Here is a 15,199-nt window from a genome sequence, read left to right as displayed (position 1 = left end):
AGCTAAACACATATTTAATGGTTCATTTCTTTGTATTTAAAAAAACAAACACACAGAGAGAACCTGCTATCCCAGCAGATGTTTCCATCTCTAAAAGTGCGCTGTACTCCCGGATCGGCACCTCAGATGCAGAAAGCACCACAAGTCTTCTCTACCCCCAGCAAGACTTAGACTCTGCACTACGACTGGCCAGAGCAGAGGTAATTTTTCATAATTTAGAAAAGGAAATATGTGTCCCTTGTGGTTTACTTTTGTCTTTCCTATTTTCTCCCAAATTCTTCATATTATGATTACTTTTACTATTCTTGAGACTATTCTCAGCCATGCTAAAGCTACACTAGAGGCTACCAAAGCAAATGGCACTACACTCTAAGTTTACTTCTTTTGATGTAAATGAAAATAAGATGTTATATGAGAAAAAATCTTTATTGCTTTTAACTGTATTCTGTCTCTCTTTACATTAGTATGTAATTTTATAAAAATTGTAAATGGAAATAGGAATCATAAGTATTTTTCAAAGATGCATATAAAATTAGTCTGGCTAGTCCTAGAATAGAGTAGAATACTTTCAGGTAGAAGGGACCTACAAAAATCATCCAGTCCAACTGTCAGACTATTTCAGGGCTGACACCAAATTAAAACATATCATTAAGAGCATTATCTAAATGCCTCTTAAACACCAACAGGTATGGGGTGTCAACCACCTCTCTAGGAAGCCCATTGCAGTGTCTAACAATTAGAAAAAATGGTACAGTCTCGTATTCTGAAATATATGATAGATTGTGTGAACAAAAGGAGCATGAAGGAACGCAGTCCTTGGAGTATAAAATTTAATGGACAGTCAGCCCTAAATATGCATGCAGACGCTGTAGAGCTTTCTTAGAGAACAAATCATGGGACCATGTTCCAAAACCATGTACAAAACTATTTCAGGTCTGGCTCCAAATCAGACATTGTATAGAATAATATAGTATTTCTTGAAAAGTGTCCTTGTTATGATCAGGGATGAAACATGAGACAAGAACGTTGCATCTACTTCACTAAGTTAGTTTTTTGAAATGAGTATGATTTCACATCCAAACTTCTTAAATTGCATCTTAAAGTCTGTAAAAGAAAAAATCATTGGGAATGCGTATATTTGAACCCATTATACATTTGAAAATTATACCTCTGTTAATTAGAATTGGAGGTAAATTCATATATTGCACACTTATTTAATTTCTTCTTTAATGGATCACTTATTTTTGCTTTTCTTTTTCTTTGTTTAAGATTGTGGCCAAGGAAAGAGAAGTATCTGAGTGGAAAGAGAAATATGAAGAAAGCAGAAGGGAAGTGATGGAAATGAGGTGGGTTATTAACTTGTCACTAACCACACTGACAGTCTCTCTTTTCAGACTGTGGATAGTACACAGAGTACCATGACTGTATAATTCTTTTGGTTAGCTGAAATTGTTCCGTTATTTTTAACTGCAGACTCTAGATTGATCCTAAACTGATACTTTGTTTTTGCCATGCGTGGTGGGCACTGTTGTTCAAGGTAGTCATTGAAGACTTATATGTTGCTAATCTCATTTACATCCTCAGAATACTGAAATAATGGGTCTTAATCTAACGTAATCTTAATGTAAGGAAAGAATTTTCTCCAGCTTGTGCTGCTCACCACACCTGTGAATTCTCACATGCATTGCATTGTGGTGTTTCTCTTGCTTGACTGAATTAGTCTGCCTGCAGCACTGGCAGAGATGTGCACATGCTAATTTAAAATTCACTTTCTGCAAATAATTTTGGCAACAGAAAAGAGCATGTGAAAGTTTGAATATGGGTATGAGCAGTAGAGGCTCCCTTCAGGAGATTATTACAAAATGTTTCTTTAACATTAAAAAAACAAAAATTCAGCTGGCAGTAGAAAAACATTCCTTGGAAAGGAATGACTCTGAGTGTTGACCTTCGAGAAAATTCAACATGCTTTTCTTTGAACTGAGCTACACTTTTAATTATCCCACACACTAAGCTTGATTTCAGTTAACCAGTGTTTATCTTGGATTTTGCTGCTCCATTTGAGAGCTGACAGAAGGACCCTGAGCTTTTCAGGTCTTTCTAGTTATATCTGTAGTTCTAATGTATTTTATTTCTCCTTGCAAACCTGTCTCTGTTACATTAAATATTTGTATACTGGAACATAACAGGTTTGACCTTCCATCCCAGCCCAGGTCCTTGTCATTTGCAAAGGTGACAACAAAGTCACTGTAGTGGACAAGGTGAAGGGTGTTGCCCAAAGACTCATTTTTGCTTCCCGTTTAGTCAGTTGAAAGTTTCAGCCATTCTGTGTTTCTTTTCCAGTGGTAATGCCATAAGAGCAACATACAGATAAGTTTGACCTGCTCATCAATCTGAATCTGAGAAAGTCATCAATTTTAAAAGAGACTTTGTAGAAGTATTTTATGGAGTCTAAAGTCTATTACTTTGTACCATCAAACAGACAGACACAATCCTCAACCTCCACGCCCTTAACTCCTAAATGAAAGAGAACTGACAGATTATTTGAGCATCCATCTTTCTGAGTAATAATTTCTGTGGTCACTTCTGAAACTGACTTTTCTTCAAAATCACTTCTGTTCTTAGTGCCAACTTCTTCCCAAAGTTAAAAGCCCAGGTAGCTTAAAGCTCAGGCCAATGAGCTGTATCAAGGGATGACCTGCACGTGCAATTCCTGCTGGCATCCCAGAAAACTGTACTTATGTAGTAGAGGTAATAGGGGATTGTGGTGCAGAAGTCAACAAACACTAGCAGGGATGCCAGGAGTCACACGTGGCAGATTTGAGTAGAGGAGTGCAGGGCTTAGAGCCAAAGCATCTTAAGAGAGGCGTCTGCAAAAGGCAAGGGCAGCCACTTGATTTCTTTGAGAGGAACCATCTCCCAGCACCCCGCTGAGTTCTCTCACCTCCTGCTCTCTGCTTGGGAAAGGAACCAAAACCCCGGCACAGCTCTTTGAGTGCATAATGAGGCAAAATGGAAAGGAGCCACCGCAAGCAGTCAAATCTAAGAAGCAACACATGGAATGAAAAAAAACCCTAGCAACTGTGTAAAAAATGACTCAGAGTTCAGCACACGCTCCAGTGTGGTACTTTGTCTGTTTTCTGGGAACTGCCTGGGTGCACATGCCTGCCAGCTGCAAACAAGCACGGACAGAGGTTGCTTATTCCTTAATGAAAGGAGAGCAGGGATGATGCAGAGCAGCTGACACACTGCAGATCTATACCTTCATGTTCCTCACAGGAGTTTGCTTCTGTGTCTATGATCTCAATAAGATTTGATTAAAAAAAAAAAAAAAAGACACCTTATGTAAGCCAAATTTCCCACAGACACATCCCTACCGTACATGGGGAAAAGGTCTGGCAGATACTGTCACAAAATGATGAAATGTGCATGTGTGCCCAAAGAAAGATTTCACTTGGAAGATTAGATGTTAAATCAGTCCATGTGTGGTAAATTAGAGATGTGGTAATTGGATGTGACATAATTATAAGCAAGGAATGAAGGGAAAGGCAGGGATTATCTGGCAGTGCAAGCATAAAAGCATCACTTACCCCAAAAGGAGAAGCAGTGCTCCTTTATGCAAGCCCTGCGTACTCTACCTGGAATATCCTGAGATCAGCTAGGTTTCCAGAAAAATGCCAGTCTGGAGGAAATTCCACTCCGGAGAACAGAGGCCAAGATGAGAATTATAATATTGTAATATTTGTCAAACAGATAACCAGTGGTGGGCCATACCATAATCCAAGGGTACACCCAGAGACAGGCCTGAAATACTTAAGTATGGTCGTTTGGAGGTCTAATTGATCATGCCTCGGTGTGGGAAGTCAAGCAGGTGACCTCTGGAGAGGTAGCCCTGGATTTCTGTGTTTTTATGACTTAGGAAATTGCAGAAATTCTATAGTAGACTGAAAGACCTAAAATCCCAGAAGTTAAGTCCATGTAGCATCTCAAGGGAGGGTTAAGATGCACCATCACAAAGGAATGATGTGGCCAGCGTCCCTGGGGTTCCCTTCCATAATGTGGTGTTTCTTTAGGCTTCTTGACTAAAAAAGCCCTTTGACATGAATCTGGAACAAGCCCGGATTTACCTCGCCTTCCAAACTGAATATTATTAGAATCACTGTGGCGCTGCAGTACCCACATTTATTGAACAGCTGCTACGTTATTAGTAAGGGTGGGTAATGCACAGAATGTGGTGCGTGCTTGAACTAGCATAAGCTGCTGAAAGTAAGAAATAGAAAATATTCTTTCGCTTTGTTGCCAAATTCCGTGGCGGAGCCCAGGCTGAGAGGTGTCGGACTGTAACAGCATTTAATGCTGTATTCATTGCCTTGAGTCCTTGGCTCGTTTCTCTAGGATGATAAAACTTCCCAAAGGTGATCAGTATTACAAGGATATGACATGGCTTTAAAATCCTTCCTGCTTACAGTAGGTTTTTGAGGTAGTCTTCTTCGGACGTGAAAGTGATCCCGGTGTCTGGGGTCTGCTTCTGATGCAGATTCCCCACAGGCAGTGCTGGGAACTGGTTTGGTTTTGGGGAGCTCCGCAGCTCTCTCCTTTCCTTACTGACTTCCGTCCTGGGATTTTCACGCATCCTTGCTGTAACCTCACCGACTGCAGCAGACTGAGCTAAAATGGGGCACGTGAATGCAAGCTAAGACTTGAGAAAATATGTATTCAAATACCAGCGGGCTATTTTGAATATCCACTTCAGATGAAGTGTGCAGTAATTTTGTTTTTCATAGGCAGTCCTATGTGGCTCACAAATCAAAGCACTGATCAAGCTAGTCTCATTTTATTAGCTTTATTTGGCTCTGGAAGGGGATGGATCATCTTTCTAAATCACACTTAATCTGCTTATTTTGGCTAACCTCTTTTCAAGAAGGAAACTCAAAGCCTACCGTGAGTATGTAAAATAAAGTAGTCTTAAAAGTAATATTTTACCCCCTCTGTTTCAAAACAGATTTGTGAAATAGGGCATGATGGAATTTGTGCTCCATAACTGAATGTTTTAGTCATTTTCTCTTAAGTGCTAATGGATTGGTTCTTCACATTTAGAGAGTGGAAGATGAGATACATTTTGGATGAGGGCCAGCTGTACTCCTGTTAGGTTTACTTGCCTACCAGTGATAACTTTTCTTAATGTTTACATTAAAATAAGCAAACAGAATAAAGACGGGATGGAAGAAAGAAATCGATGCAATTATGTTTATGTTTAAAGCAGGATTGGTAATGTACTTTGGGCATGTGTCAAATAACACGTTTGTTTGTTTCAAAGCAAGTCCTTTTCTCTCCCTGTAAAGGAGCAACGTTTAAGCTGTCGGTTTTATTTGTTACGTAGGTAATAAAGAGCTTATAAAAATGTGGTGTGGGATCCGTATCCTGATTTTAATACCTTCGTTCAGTTATTGAGTAGCTTTATTTTCTACATAAGTATTAGCAATTATGATGTTTGCCAAAAGTTGTTTGTTTTTGTTCCCCTTACAGGAAAATAGTTTCAGAATATGAGAAGACGATTGCTCAGATGATAGGTAGGTATTTCTACCATGAAAAGATGCTATCCTGCACTGTGATTTTCTGAAGAGAGCATAAAAACGTTTGTCTGTAGGCTTCGTTTTTGTGCTAGCTACACTTGCTGATGCTGCTGGGAATTGGGATGCATCCGAGGACACCGGTGTGTGTTGCTGGGTTGTGATGAAAAGCCAGAGCTTCGTTTTACGGAAAGCAGACCCCGGGGCAGTGCACGTAGTACAGGAAGGTCAGGGCTTTTTGTTCTGCATCGAAGCAAACTGTCCCACCGGAAGCATGTTCAGACGCTTTGCTCAGAATTCACAGGTGTCTCTGGGAGAGACTCTGAATGACCTAAAAACCCTTTAGTCATCTGCTCACAGCTGTCTGACAGGAGATACCAAACTTAGCTCTTGACAACAACGGGGATTATCTGTGGTAAGTGCATTGGTCAGACCAAAACCTAGATTAACTTCAATCCCAGCTGAGAGATCGTGAGTGGTCAATCCACCTCCCCAGTTACTGACATAAAGGTCTCCTCTAAGATCTGTATTGTGGCAGAATTTGCCTCACAGTAATCAGAAAATACCTTTGTTATCAGAATGCCCCATGAGTGAAAAACTCGATAGCCTTTCAAAACCCGCAGGACTCTTGCACTTCCTTGGCACAGGAGGCCTGACCCCAGGGTGCGATGTTAAAGCCTCCTCAGCAGGTTTCCAAAGCTCTTTTCCTGCTCTCACTGAAGAAAGCACCAGTGCCTTGTGCTGTCCTGTATGGATTCAGCTCCAGAAGTGCCCAGGGCTGCACGGGGTCGTGGGTTCTCCCCGGCCAAGTGCACGGGGATGAGCAGGAGAAGAAACGGTGGCTGATGAGAAGCAGCACCGTGCTCACCTGGGCAGGCTTGGGTAAAGCACTGGGAAGCATCATTAACAGCAGGGGAGCAGCCTGGCAGTTAATTGTGGGGTTTGAGACACAGGAGAAAGGCTCATCTAGGTACTGATATCCACGAGCAGGGAGAGTGTTGTGAATCCAGCATATTCGCACCGGCTATTAACAAATCAAAATAAATTACTGCTCTCACTCCCCTGGGAGAGCTGTCAGAGAGAGCACAGCATGCCAGGGACACAAAGGGCAACTGTGCGTCTTTCAACAAAGGGTTTTTACACGGAAGGACTTCTGTCACAGCTATTGACTTATCATACGTATGTTGGTTTGTCCCTTTTCAAATTGGCAGTCCCATGGCCAGTGTTGTGTGACCCCCAATTTTTGCATTTCTTCTGTTTTTTAGCATTAGGGGATGGGGAGTAGTTCAGCTGTCTGGTGCTTTTGCTGCTTTTCTACATTTTATAGCCCCTGGGAGACAGCCCAGCTTCCTATCGTGTAAAGAGAAAAAAAGGGTCTACAAATAAATATTTGTTTCCTTGCTTCATTCCCTAGTGTTGTGCCTCCAATGCCTTTTGTATGTGAACCTGAACGAATTTGCCTGCTTTCTGGCATAATGTCTGTCATTCTCATCATGCAAGCGTTAAAATAGGAGTGACCAAAGTATGCCAAGAATTTGGTTCCCTTTGTTTTGCACTTAATGTACTCTGGTATTTCGTGTGCAATCATGGAAATTTACCAAACGTGGCAAAGAATCAGGGTCGCAGTCCCCAAAATGTAATTTCAGTCTTCTTTCTGACACTGGAGAAATCGTGTCCTGTTCCATGTGTTCTGCTGCAAAGTGATTGTTTTCAGTACTGCAGAGTTTCATCTGAATGTTTTCAGCAAGTAGGTAGAAAAACACTGTCCTGTATCTGCCCTGTGCATAGCTCCCCAGGAACAGTGCAGGGAGCTGGGCAGCTTCACCTGGCCGTTTGTATGGACAGACACAGGACCTGCCCTTTCTTCCCCAGCATATGCATGTAGCTTTAACAGAATTTTCGTTCTGATTTCAAATTCTTCTCTGAGAAGCGGATTTAAAAATAAATAAATCACATTTTGAGTCTGTAGTGCGACGAGAAGGTACAGAATAGGGATCCTAAGACAAAGGCACAGCCATGGCACGCACAGCACATGCTACAATTGCCAATTCCTCTTATTTAAAGAAAACAAGAATATTTAAAACATTGTATCTTTGAACACTGAGGACATAGCAAACTTTAAACCTCTAATTCCGAGGATGTCAGAGTCTTTCAAATGATCTACAGCAAGTTTTTAAGAGCTGTGGCTGTGAATAACGTAATTTGCTGTCCATTTTCAAAACAACCGAAAGAAGAGTGGCACAGAAAGCATGTGTTAATTGGAGCAATATGCAAATTCTGCAGCATAGTAAATACGAGGCTTCTTCTCACTGCATGTAATGTAAATTTTTGATCTAATTAGCCCACTTTCTCCTGACATTTGTGCAAATTACTGTCCTTCTGATAAACGAATTTACCCACCCAAATGCCGCACCGTAGAGGAAGATGATTGTCTGCGGGCTCTTTGCATGTCTCGCTGCTAACACAAACCGTGCATTCCAACAAAAGCAGTGCCTCTGCTCTTTCTGTTTATGATTTAACCCTTCGGAGCTATTTATACAGGGGCATCGCAAGTGAACCAATTTCACAAATCCCTCTAATGACTATTCAGTGTGGCTGATGGATCCTACTCAGCCTTTTACAGGTTGTCTTGTAGGATGAACACAAACTATTGGTGTTACTGATACAGGGTGGTGGACGTGGTTGCATATAAAGGCACTGAAAGCACGCATTGCAAACAGTAACTGCCCTTGATTTCAGGGGCTGTGGCAGCTCTCGTATTTGCTGTTGTGTACGCATAGAGCCCAGCATTACCCGGCGCGGCTCGTACAATGAGTTTCATGCCACATGCTGTACAGCAGAGCTTGAAGCTGCCAGTGTATAGATCCCTTTTGGTGTCTCTTTGCATAACTTTTTTTCTGGTGCTTTAACACTTCTTCCTTTTTTCTCACACTTCCTAGCCCCTGACACACTCCCCTTCCAGTTGGGAACGGGGACGAAAAAGAAGGGCCTTGCTCGGGGCTTTGCGGGCTGGCTGCTGCTTGTGCTGCTGCTCGTGCTGCGTGGTGCTGAGGCCTGCAGCTCACCCTGGGTGATTGCACACACACACCGTGGTCACGCTCACCCACAGCCCCCTTCCGAAATCCCTCTCGTGGTTTTACTTTGTATCGTTGGATTTGTAATGTCGGGCTTTTTTTCTGTTAAAAATGTATCCGTGTACTTGTAAGTGTAAAGCCATAATGAAATGCTCATTATGAAAAGCAAAGAGATGTTTTGCTGTGTGCATTACAGGATGTTGCATTACTTATTTTCTGCTTTTCCTAACAATTCCTGATTTTCTATTTTGCTTCCGTTTTTGTTGCTTCATGCTATTTGCTTGCAAAAACAAACAGGCAAGCCTGGTAAGTAAAGCTTTTCACCAACTTTCACACCAGCATTCTGCATTTTTTGTTTTCTTTGGCTTTTGTTCTCTGTTTGCTGCATTCCCATTCAGTGGTGGAACGCTGGGCTGAGCCTCAGAGCGGGTCTGCTCGTCCTGTGGTGGTGGTCTCATCCTGGCAGTCCGGACAGTGTTATTCCTGAGCATCCTAGTGGTGGTGGGATGCCATGGACAGTGTGTTTTGCAGATGTGGAAGCCATTTAATTAAAATATTTTAATCAGATAACTTCATAAGCTGATTTTAAAATAATTTAGAGGCAAGCATCTGTAGCTGCTTAGCTAAGATGTGGCTGGCAGGCTGCTGTCAGCGTAGCTCCGCTGAGCACCTTTTCATTAAAGCTAAATGATAGCTGCAGAAAACATCTGGTGGGTCTGCCAGTCCCGCTCCAGCCAGATGAAGCACACCAGAAACGTTCCCTCTCTTCAGGTGACCCGTTCCTCCTTGCTCCACCGGTAGAAATGCCTCATCTTCAGCTCCCTCCCCAGTCCCTGGGCCAGGAGAGGAGAAAGTGAGCGTCTGGCACCAGTTGTCCCAGTGCACGTGTGCTGGGACAGCTGGGCTGGGGGTGTTTGAAGGAGCTGGTCCAGCTGAAGAGAGAGCAGGGGTCCAGGATGTGCTGGGAGGAAAAGAAAGAGCTCCCTAGTTGTGAGGGGTGAGCCTTGGGTCACCAGCTTTCTGGATTGCCCTCGAAACAAGACAAAGATGCTAAAATGTGGCAGTAAACTGACAAAATAAAGGCAGATTTTATTATTATTATTTTGCATTGTCACATGAAATGCGTTTAAGTACTTCACTTGATGACGCACGTGGCTGCTTTCTTCTGCACGGAGCTGTGACGGGCGAGTTTTTGCCAAGGAGCAGCGTCCTGCAGTCAGCAGCTGGGGACTGAGCTGGGCAGTAGGAAATCTCCAGCGTGCCTAAACGAGTCTGCTGCTGGAACACAAGGTGACAACGTGCCAGGTTTCGGAAAAATAAATAAGGAATGAGAAATCAGTGGGTTTCTCCTTTTATTTGGGATTACAAATGACCACAGTATGTCTTTAAGAAGTCAGAATGCAGAAGAGTGCACGGGGAAGTTTGTTTCTTTCCGATGCAATATTGAAAGTTATCAGACTGCTGGGGCATTTCTTTACTGGTAAAATCTTGGTATTGCTACGCCCCGTGCTGCAGACTCAGTGCAGTATGAACTGGGGCACTTCAGAGCCGACCGACACCATGAAATACTGATTTCAGATGAAGGCTTCTGTCCGAGTAAAAAACTAAACTCTTGGCAGAACGTTTCTAAGTATAGGAGGCTTAAATGAGAAGTTGTAGAGTCTAAACTGCCTTGTGCTTTTTAGCTGGGAGAGCTTCTGTTATTTCGATTTCTGTCAGAGGGGAAAAAAAACCACAGTACTATAAAACGAAGTAGTATAAAGGTGCTGATTTTTCTGGGTTTGCCTTCATTGCCATGTCATTCAGAGGAGCCCTTAAAGCATGGACACAAAAATCGTATTTTATGATATGAAGCAAACAGTAAAGCATTTTACTAGACAGTGCCAGACTTTTCGTTCTAACGCTCTAAAGGTGTTCTGATTTATTACTAGGTCAGTACCTTTGAAAAATGGCATCTTCCATCCAGATTCGGATTCCTGTTTTCCACCCTCCCTTAGTTATACGCAGGAGAAGCTTAGAAGATGTTTTCTGCAAACCAGAAGTCTGTCCAGTGTTAGATTTCCTTTCTGGCACTTGCCTACAGAGCTCCTAAGAATGAAAGTTTGCAAAGCAGTGTTTTTCCAGGGGAAGAATTTGAGTTGGGTTAAATTAAGCAAAGTTCCATGCTTGATTTAATTCTGTGTATGGGATTAGAAAAGATGGTGCGAGAGTTCAAAGAGTTCAAAGAGTTCAAAGAGTTCAAAGAGCTGAGTTCAAAGTGAAATAAATCGTCAGTTAGATGTTTTCTCAGTTTTCCCTAGTATCAAAATATTTAATTATCACTGTATTTAGCAAACTTTGCCAAAACAGGATTGTGTCTCTGTATAAAAATGGCTTTTCTGGATCTTCCGCAAAGTTAGTAACATGCATCAAAGAGCACGGCACAGTAGAAGCTATAGATGACAGTGAAATCAGTGTCCTTACTGATTGCTTTTTTCTCCTCCCATCTTCTTTCTAACAGAGGATGAACAGAGAGAGAAATCTGTCTCCCATCATACTGTTCAGCAGCTGATAGTGGAGAAGGAGCAAGCTTTGGCAGATCTGAACTCAGTGGAGAAATCACTGGCAGATCTTTTCAGGAGATATGAAAAAATGAAAGAAGTATTGGAGGGGTTTCGAAAGGTGAGTCACATTAAAGTTCCTTCCCTTTAAGAGGAAAACTAGCAGACTCTCACATGGTGGTAAACCAAAGCTGCTTAACAGCAGGCACGTCTTTGTTTCCAGTCGTGAGTCCGATTTACTACATCAGACTGCAGTGTGCTGTGGTAGGGAGAGCATGAATGCTCGGTTGTGCTTTCTTTTGCTAACAGCTTTGAGAAGATAAAGATTTGGCACAAGAGCAGCTTGTTCCCATTTCTTGTTCCCATTATTTCAATAAACGTCACATAACTGTGGAATTGTAGCAGGTATCAGGGCTGGCTTGTGGACTGAGTGTTCTGGTAAATCTAATATGTGATTTCTGGTCAGTCCTCAGACAACGGATTCCAGCCAGGTATCAAATGCAAACAGAAGCATTGTAAACCTTTCTGCACTGTGTAGTATTGCTTCGGATGACCTCTGTGTGGGGGTGTCAGTGTTAAACAGCATCCCTTAAATATATGAATGTGAGTGCCTGTCGTACACTTCAGTCTCTTGGGTTAAATTTAACATAATGTTTTCATTTAAGAATGAAGAGGTATTAAAGAAATGCGCGCAGGAGTATTTATCCCGAGTAAAGAAAGAAGAACAGAGGTATCAAGCACTCAAAATTCATGCCGAGGAAAAACTGGACAGGTAATTGACTGTGCACGTCTCTTTTTAGGAGTTCATGCTGCAGGAAGATCCCTGTGGCTGGACCTTCATCCCAAAACTATTCCTTCAATATGCCAAGCCAAGGCTGCTCTGTGATGGAGGGTTTAATGAAATGCCACACTGAGCATTTCTGGAATGTGCTGGTAACCATAGCTAAAGAAACAATGATTTTCATATTGAAAGGGTCCTCCAAGAGGAGGCCACATAGAGCACCTTAAAATTCTATCTTTATCAAATGTCTTCATGTTTCTTTAACGTATTTTGCAGGGAAGATCAAGAAAGAAGCCGTTAGCTAGGTTTGTGCAGCTGTGGAGGGCTGCGCTCAGATATTTACATCTGCAGCTAGTGTTCATGCCCCCGTGGTTTGCTATTGCCCCTGTGCTGTGTTATTGCCCTTACATCAATCAGCAGAACAGAACGTGTAAGTGCTATTCGACTGTTTCAGTGCAAGCCTCCCTCTGTTCGTATTGGATCCCTGTTCTAAGCTGGATCAGCACTTGGGAGGGTGATAAGGAGTTGCACAAAAGATCATGCCAGATCTGTATGGACAAGTGACTCCATAAGCCACCAGTGAGGAGCGAACATCTGGTTGTGGCTCAAGACAGGCAGGTCCAGTTGATATTATTGTTATCATCATCTTTAATGCTTCCATGTAATGCCCAAGGAAGCATTGCTGGGGTTACATCCAGGACTCATATTACAGTCCTCTAGACCCAAGAGTCTGTGAGAACTGGAGATCAGATTGAGAAACTTCCATAAAACACCTCCAGCTAAGTAATACCTTTGACCCCAGCACAAGTCTGAGAGAAGTAGAGAGGGAACAGACATTTAGAAAGGATTTTACAGCCTCTGCTGAGCAAGGGAGGGAGTCATCAAAAGTCTCTAGGGACAAGTCTCAGGCTGCTTTCAAAGATAAAGCAAAAGCAGCCCTGCCCTCCAACACCCATCTTTTGATATGTAGTCCATCCTTGGGTACCTTCTGTCCCCTTCTGTAGACAACCTGACGTGACAAAAATCTGTGTTTTTCTAGAGCCAATGCTGAAATTGCACAAGTGAGAGGCAAGGCTCAGCAAGAGCAAGCAGCATATCAGGCCAGCCTTCGTAAAGAGCAGCTGAAAGTGGATGCATTGGAAAGAACACTGGAACAAAAGGTAAGCAGCAGCTCAGCTCTTCTAACACCAAGTCAGGTGTATGGCCAAGGTGAAGCACAACCTTATCCCCAGAGTGGCTGCATCCAGCTCTCCTCTGGAGCTCAGACCATGGCCAAGGTCTGCCCAAGGACCCCTCTTGCTGCTCGTGCCCAGCAGCTCTCTGCTCTGAGTACGCACCCTGCTCAAGCCTTAAGCAAAATCTGCTGAGTGCCCCAGGCAATTTGGGCAGATGGCCCCATCTGCCAGGCTGTGATCGCAGCCACTGGCCAGCCTCGGGGGCAGATTCAGATCCAGTCAAAGCTCAGCGTGCACCTGTGTACCAAGGAGAGCCTTTTGTTTGCTTCGCTTTGGGGATTTGAGGTCTTCCTTGGTTTAGTTCCTTCATTTTTTGTTTGTTTTTAATTTTAGCTGTAATCCCAATGTTAGCTGAAATGGCAGTAGCTGTTATATAGACATAATGGTCAGGCACAGGTCTGTACAGCTTGGAGCAAAAGTGATGTGTAAATCCCTATTTATATCTCGTGTTCTCTAGCTTAGCAAAGGAGCTTACTTCCAGTATAACACACAGGTCCTTGCTTAGAGCCTCTAGAAAACAGAATGAAAATAGTGCTATGAAGAGCAGCCTAGAAACAAATTTACATTACGCGTTATCATCCCAGGCTAGGAACAGCTGCTGTAAAGCCACGTGCTTCAGTGTGAAATTGTATTTATTGAAGTAAGAGGTGCTCTGTCTGGAAACAAGCACATTGCTTGAATGCATTATACGTAGCTCTACTATGTACGCATATATTTTATATATTCTGTTCTCACAATTGGAGAAAATCTAATTCCTCCACAGCTCTCCCAAAGGTTGAATATTTTTTTTTAAATACTCAATGCAACAATATTTTTCATAATATTTAATACTTCCTTTTGCTTTCCAGAATAAAGAGATAGAAGAATTAACAAAGATTTGTGATGAACTGATTGCCAAAATGGGGAAAAGCTAACTTTTAACCAAATTTCTGGACTTCAATACTGAGTGCAATATGACCATTGGCACACTGATGTCCATACATTTACGTGGACAGGTTATATTTTCACTTTTTCGTATGCACTACTGTATTTTCTTTCTAAATAAAGTTGATTTAATTGTATGCAGTACTAAGATGACTATCAGAATTTCTTGCTATTGTTTGCATTTTCATAGTATAATTCATAGCAAGTTGATCTCAAAGTTCCTGTATCAGGGAGATTGTCAAGTTCTCTAAGAAATTACAAATTGCTGATCCTAGCCTTCCCTTTGTACATGAGTTCCCATGTTGGATGTCTTTTGGATTTAATATAAACATGTATTACTTGCATGGGGACTCTTGCCTTAAGGAGTGTAAACTTTATCTGCATTTGCTGATTTGTAAAATAAAATTAAAAATGAAAAAAAAATTAAAATGCATGTCACTTAAATGAAATTCTCTATTGTAAATAAATTTTTTTCGTTGAAACTTGAAGTGGCTTTATTTTATTTCACTTGCTTACTACGTGTGCAGCTCCAGATACAGCACCCTTTGTTATGGAAGTCCTTCATAGGGAGCACTTCAGGTGTCCCTGCCCGGGGATGGTACCTGGAGCACCCCGGGGGCCAGGTTGCAAGGTTATACTGCCTGTGTGCACCTGTGTGTATGTCTAGGTCTATATCTATCTATATGTATCTTGTACTTTCTGTAAAAATATATGCTAGATTTGGACCGTTCAAGTCTCAAGCATAGGCTTAATCCTACAAAACGTCTAATACTCTGACCCTGATCCTGCAGATCACACTGTAACGAGACTGTGTGCATGGGCTGGTGCTGTGACATGAGGTGAAGGGTTGGTGGTTTTTAAGCATATCTGTCACTGATAGGTGAATACATTTTCTTCTTCCTGCTTCTGGTAGAATTTGCCTGCAGGGTTTGCGGAGATGAGGTACGTGTGATTGGAAGTCCAACCAGAGTAAGCTAGATAAGTAGCATTCTTGCACACCTCTTTATCCTATAAGACAGCGTCTGCGGAGGATTAGGTATGTAAGATAAGCATTAAGGCTTTAATAGCAAACAAACTG

The 15,199-nt window shown here is 42.2% G+C and overlaps 1 protein-coding gene across 2 annotated transcripts in view; it reads left to right on the top strand.

Moving 5' to 3' along the window:
* Positions 1 to 14,607, top strand: part of TACC2 (transforming acidic coiled-coil containing protein 2) — a 79,985-nt gene extending 65,378 nt beyond the window's left edge. Inside the window, exons 12-18 of one of the 2 annotated variants that reach the window (XM_035547826.2) lie at positions 57 to 200; positions 1,270 to 1,346; positions 5,524 to 5,567; positions 11,142 to 11,302; positions 11,847 to 11,953; positions 13,002 to 13,122; positions 14,046 to 14,607. In XM_035547826.2, coding sequence (XP_035403719.1) covers positions 57 to 200; positions 1,270 to 1,346; positions 5,524 to 5,567; positions 11,142 to 11,302; positions 11,847 to 11,953; positions 13,002 to 13,122; positions 14,046 to 14,111 — 720 coding nt within the window. In that variant the 3' untranslated portion in view covers positions 14,112 to 14,607. The remainder of the gene's footprint in view (positions 1 to 56; positions 201 to 1,269; positions 1,347 to 5,523; positions 5,568 to 11,141; positions 11,303 to 11,846; positions 11,954 to 13,001; positions 13,123 to 14,045) is intronic. The other variant, XM_035547827.2, reaches the window with a different exon arrangement.
* The last annotated feature ends 592 nt before the right edge of the window (positions 14,608 to 15,199 follow it).

The sequence above is a fragment of the Cygnus atratus genome, chromosome 7, assembly GCF_013377495.2.
Source record: "Cygnus atratus isolate AKBS03 ecotype Queensland, Australia chromosome 7, CAtr_DNAZoo_HiC_assembly, whole genome shotgun sequence".
Classification (NCBI taxonomy): Eukaryota; Metazoa; Chordata; class Aves; order Anseriformes; family Anatidae; genus Cygnus; species Cygnus atratus.
The sequence above is the reverse complement of the archived record's forward strand: the minus strand, read 5'-3'. Positions and strand labels throughout refer to the sequence as shown.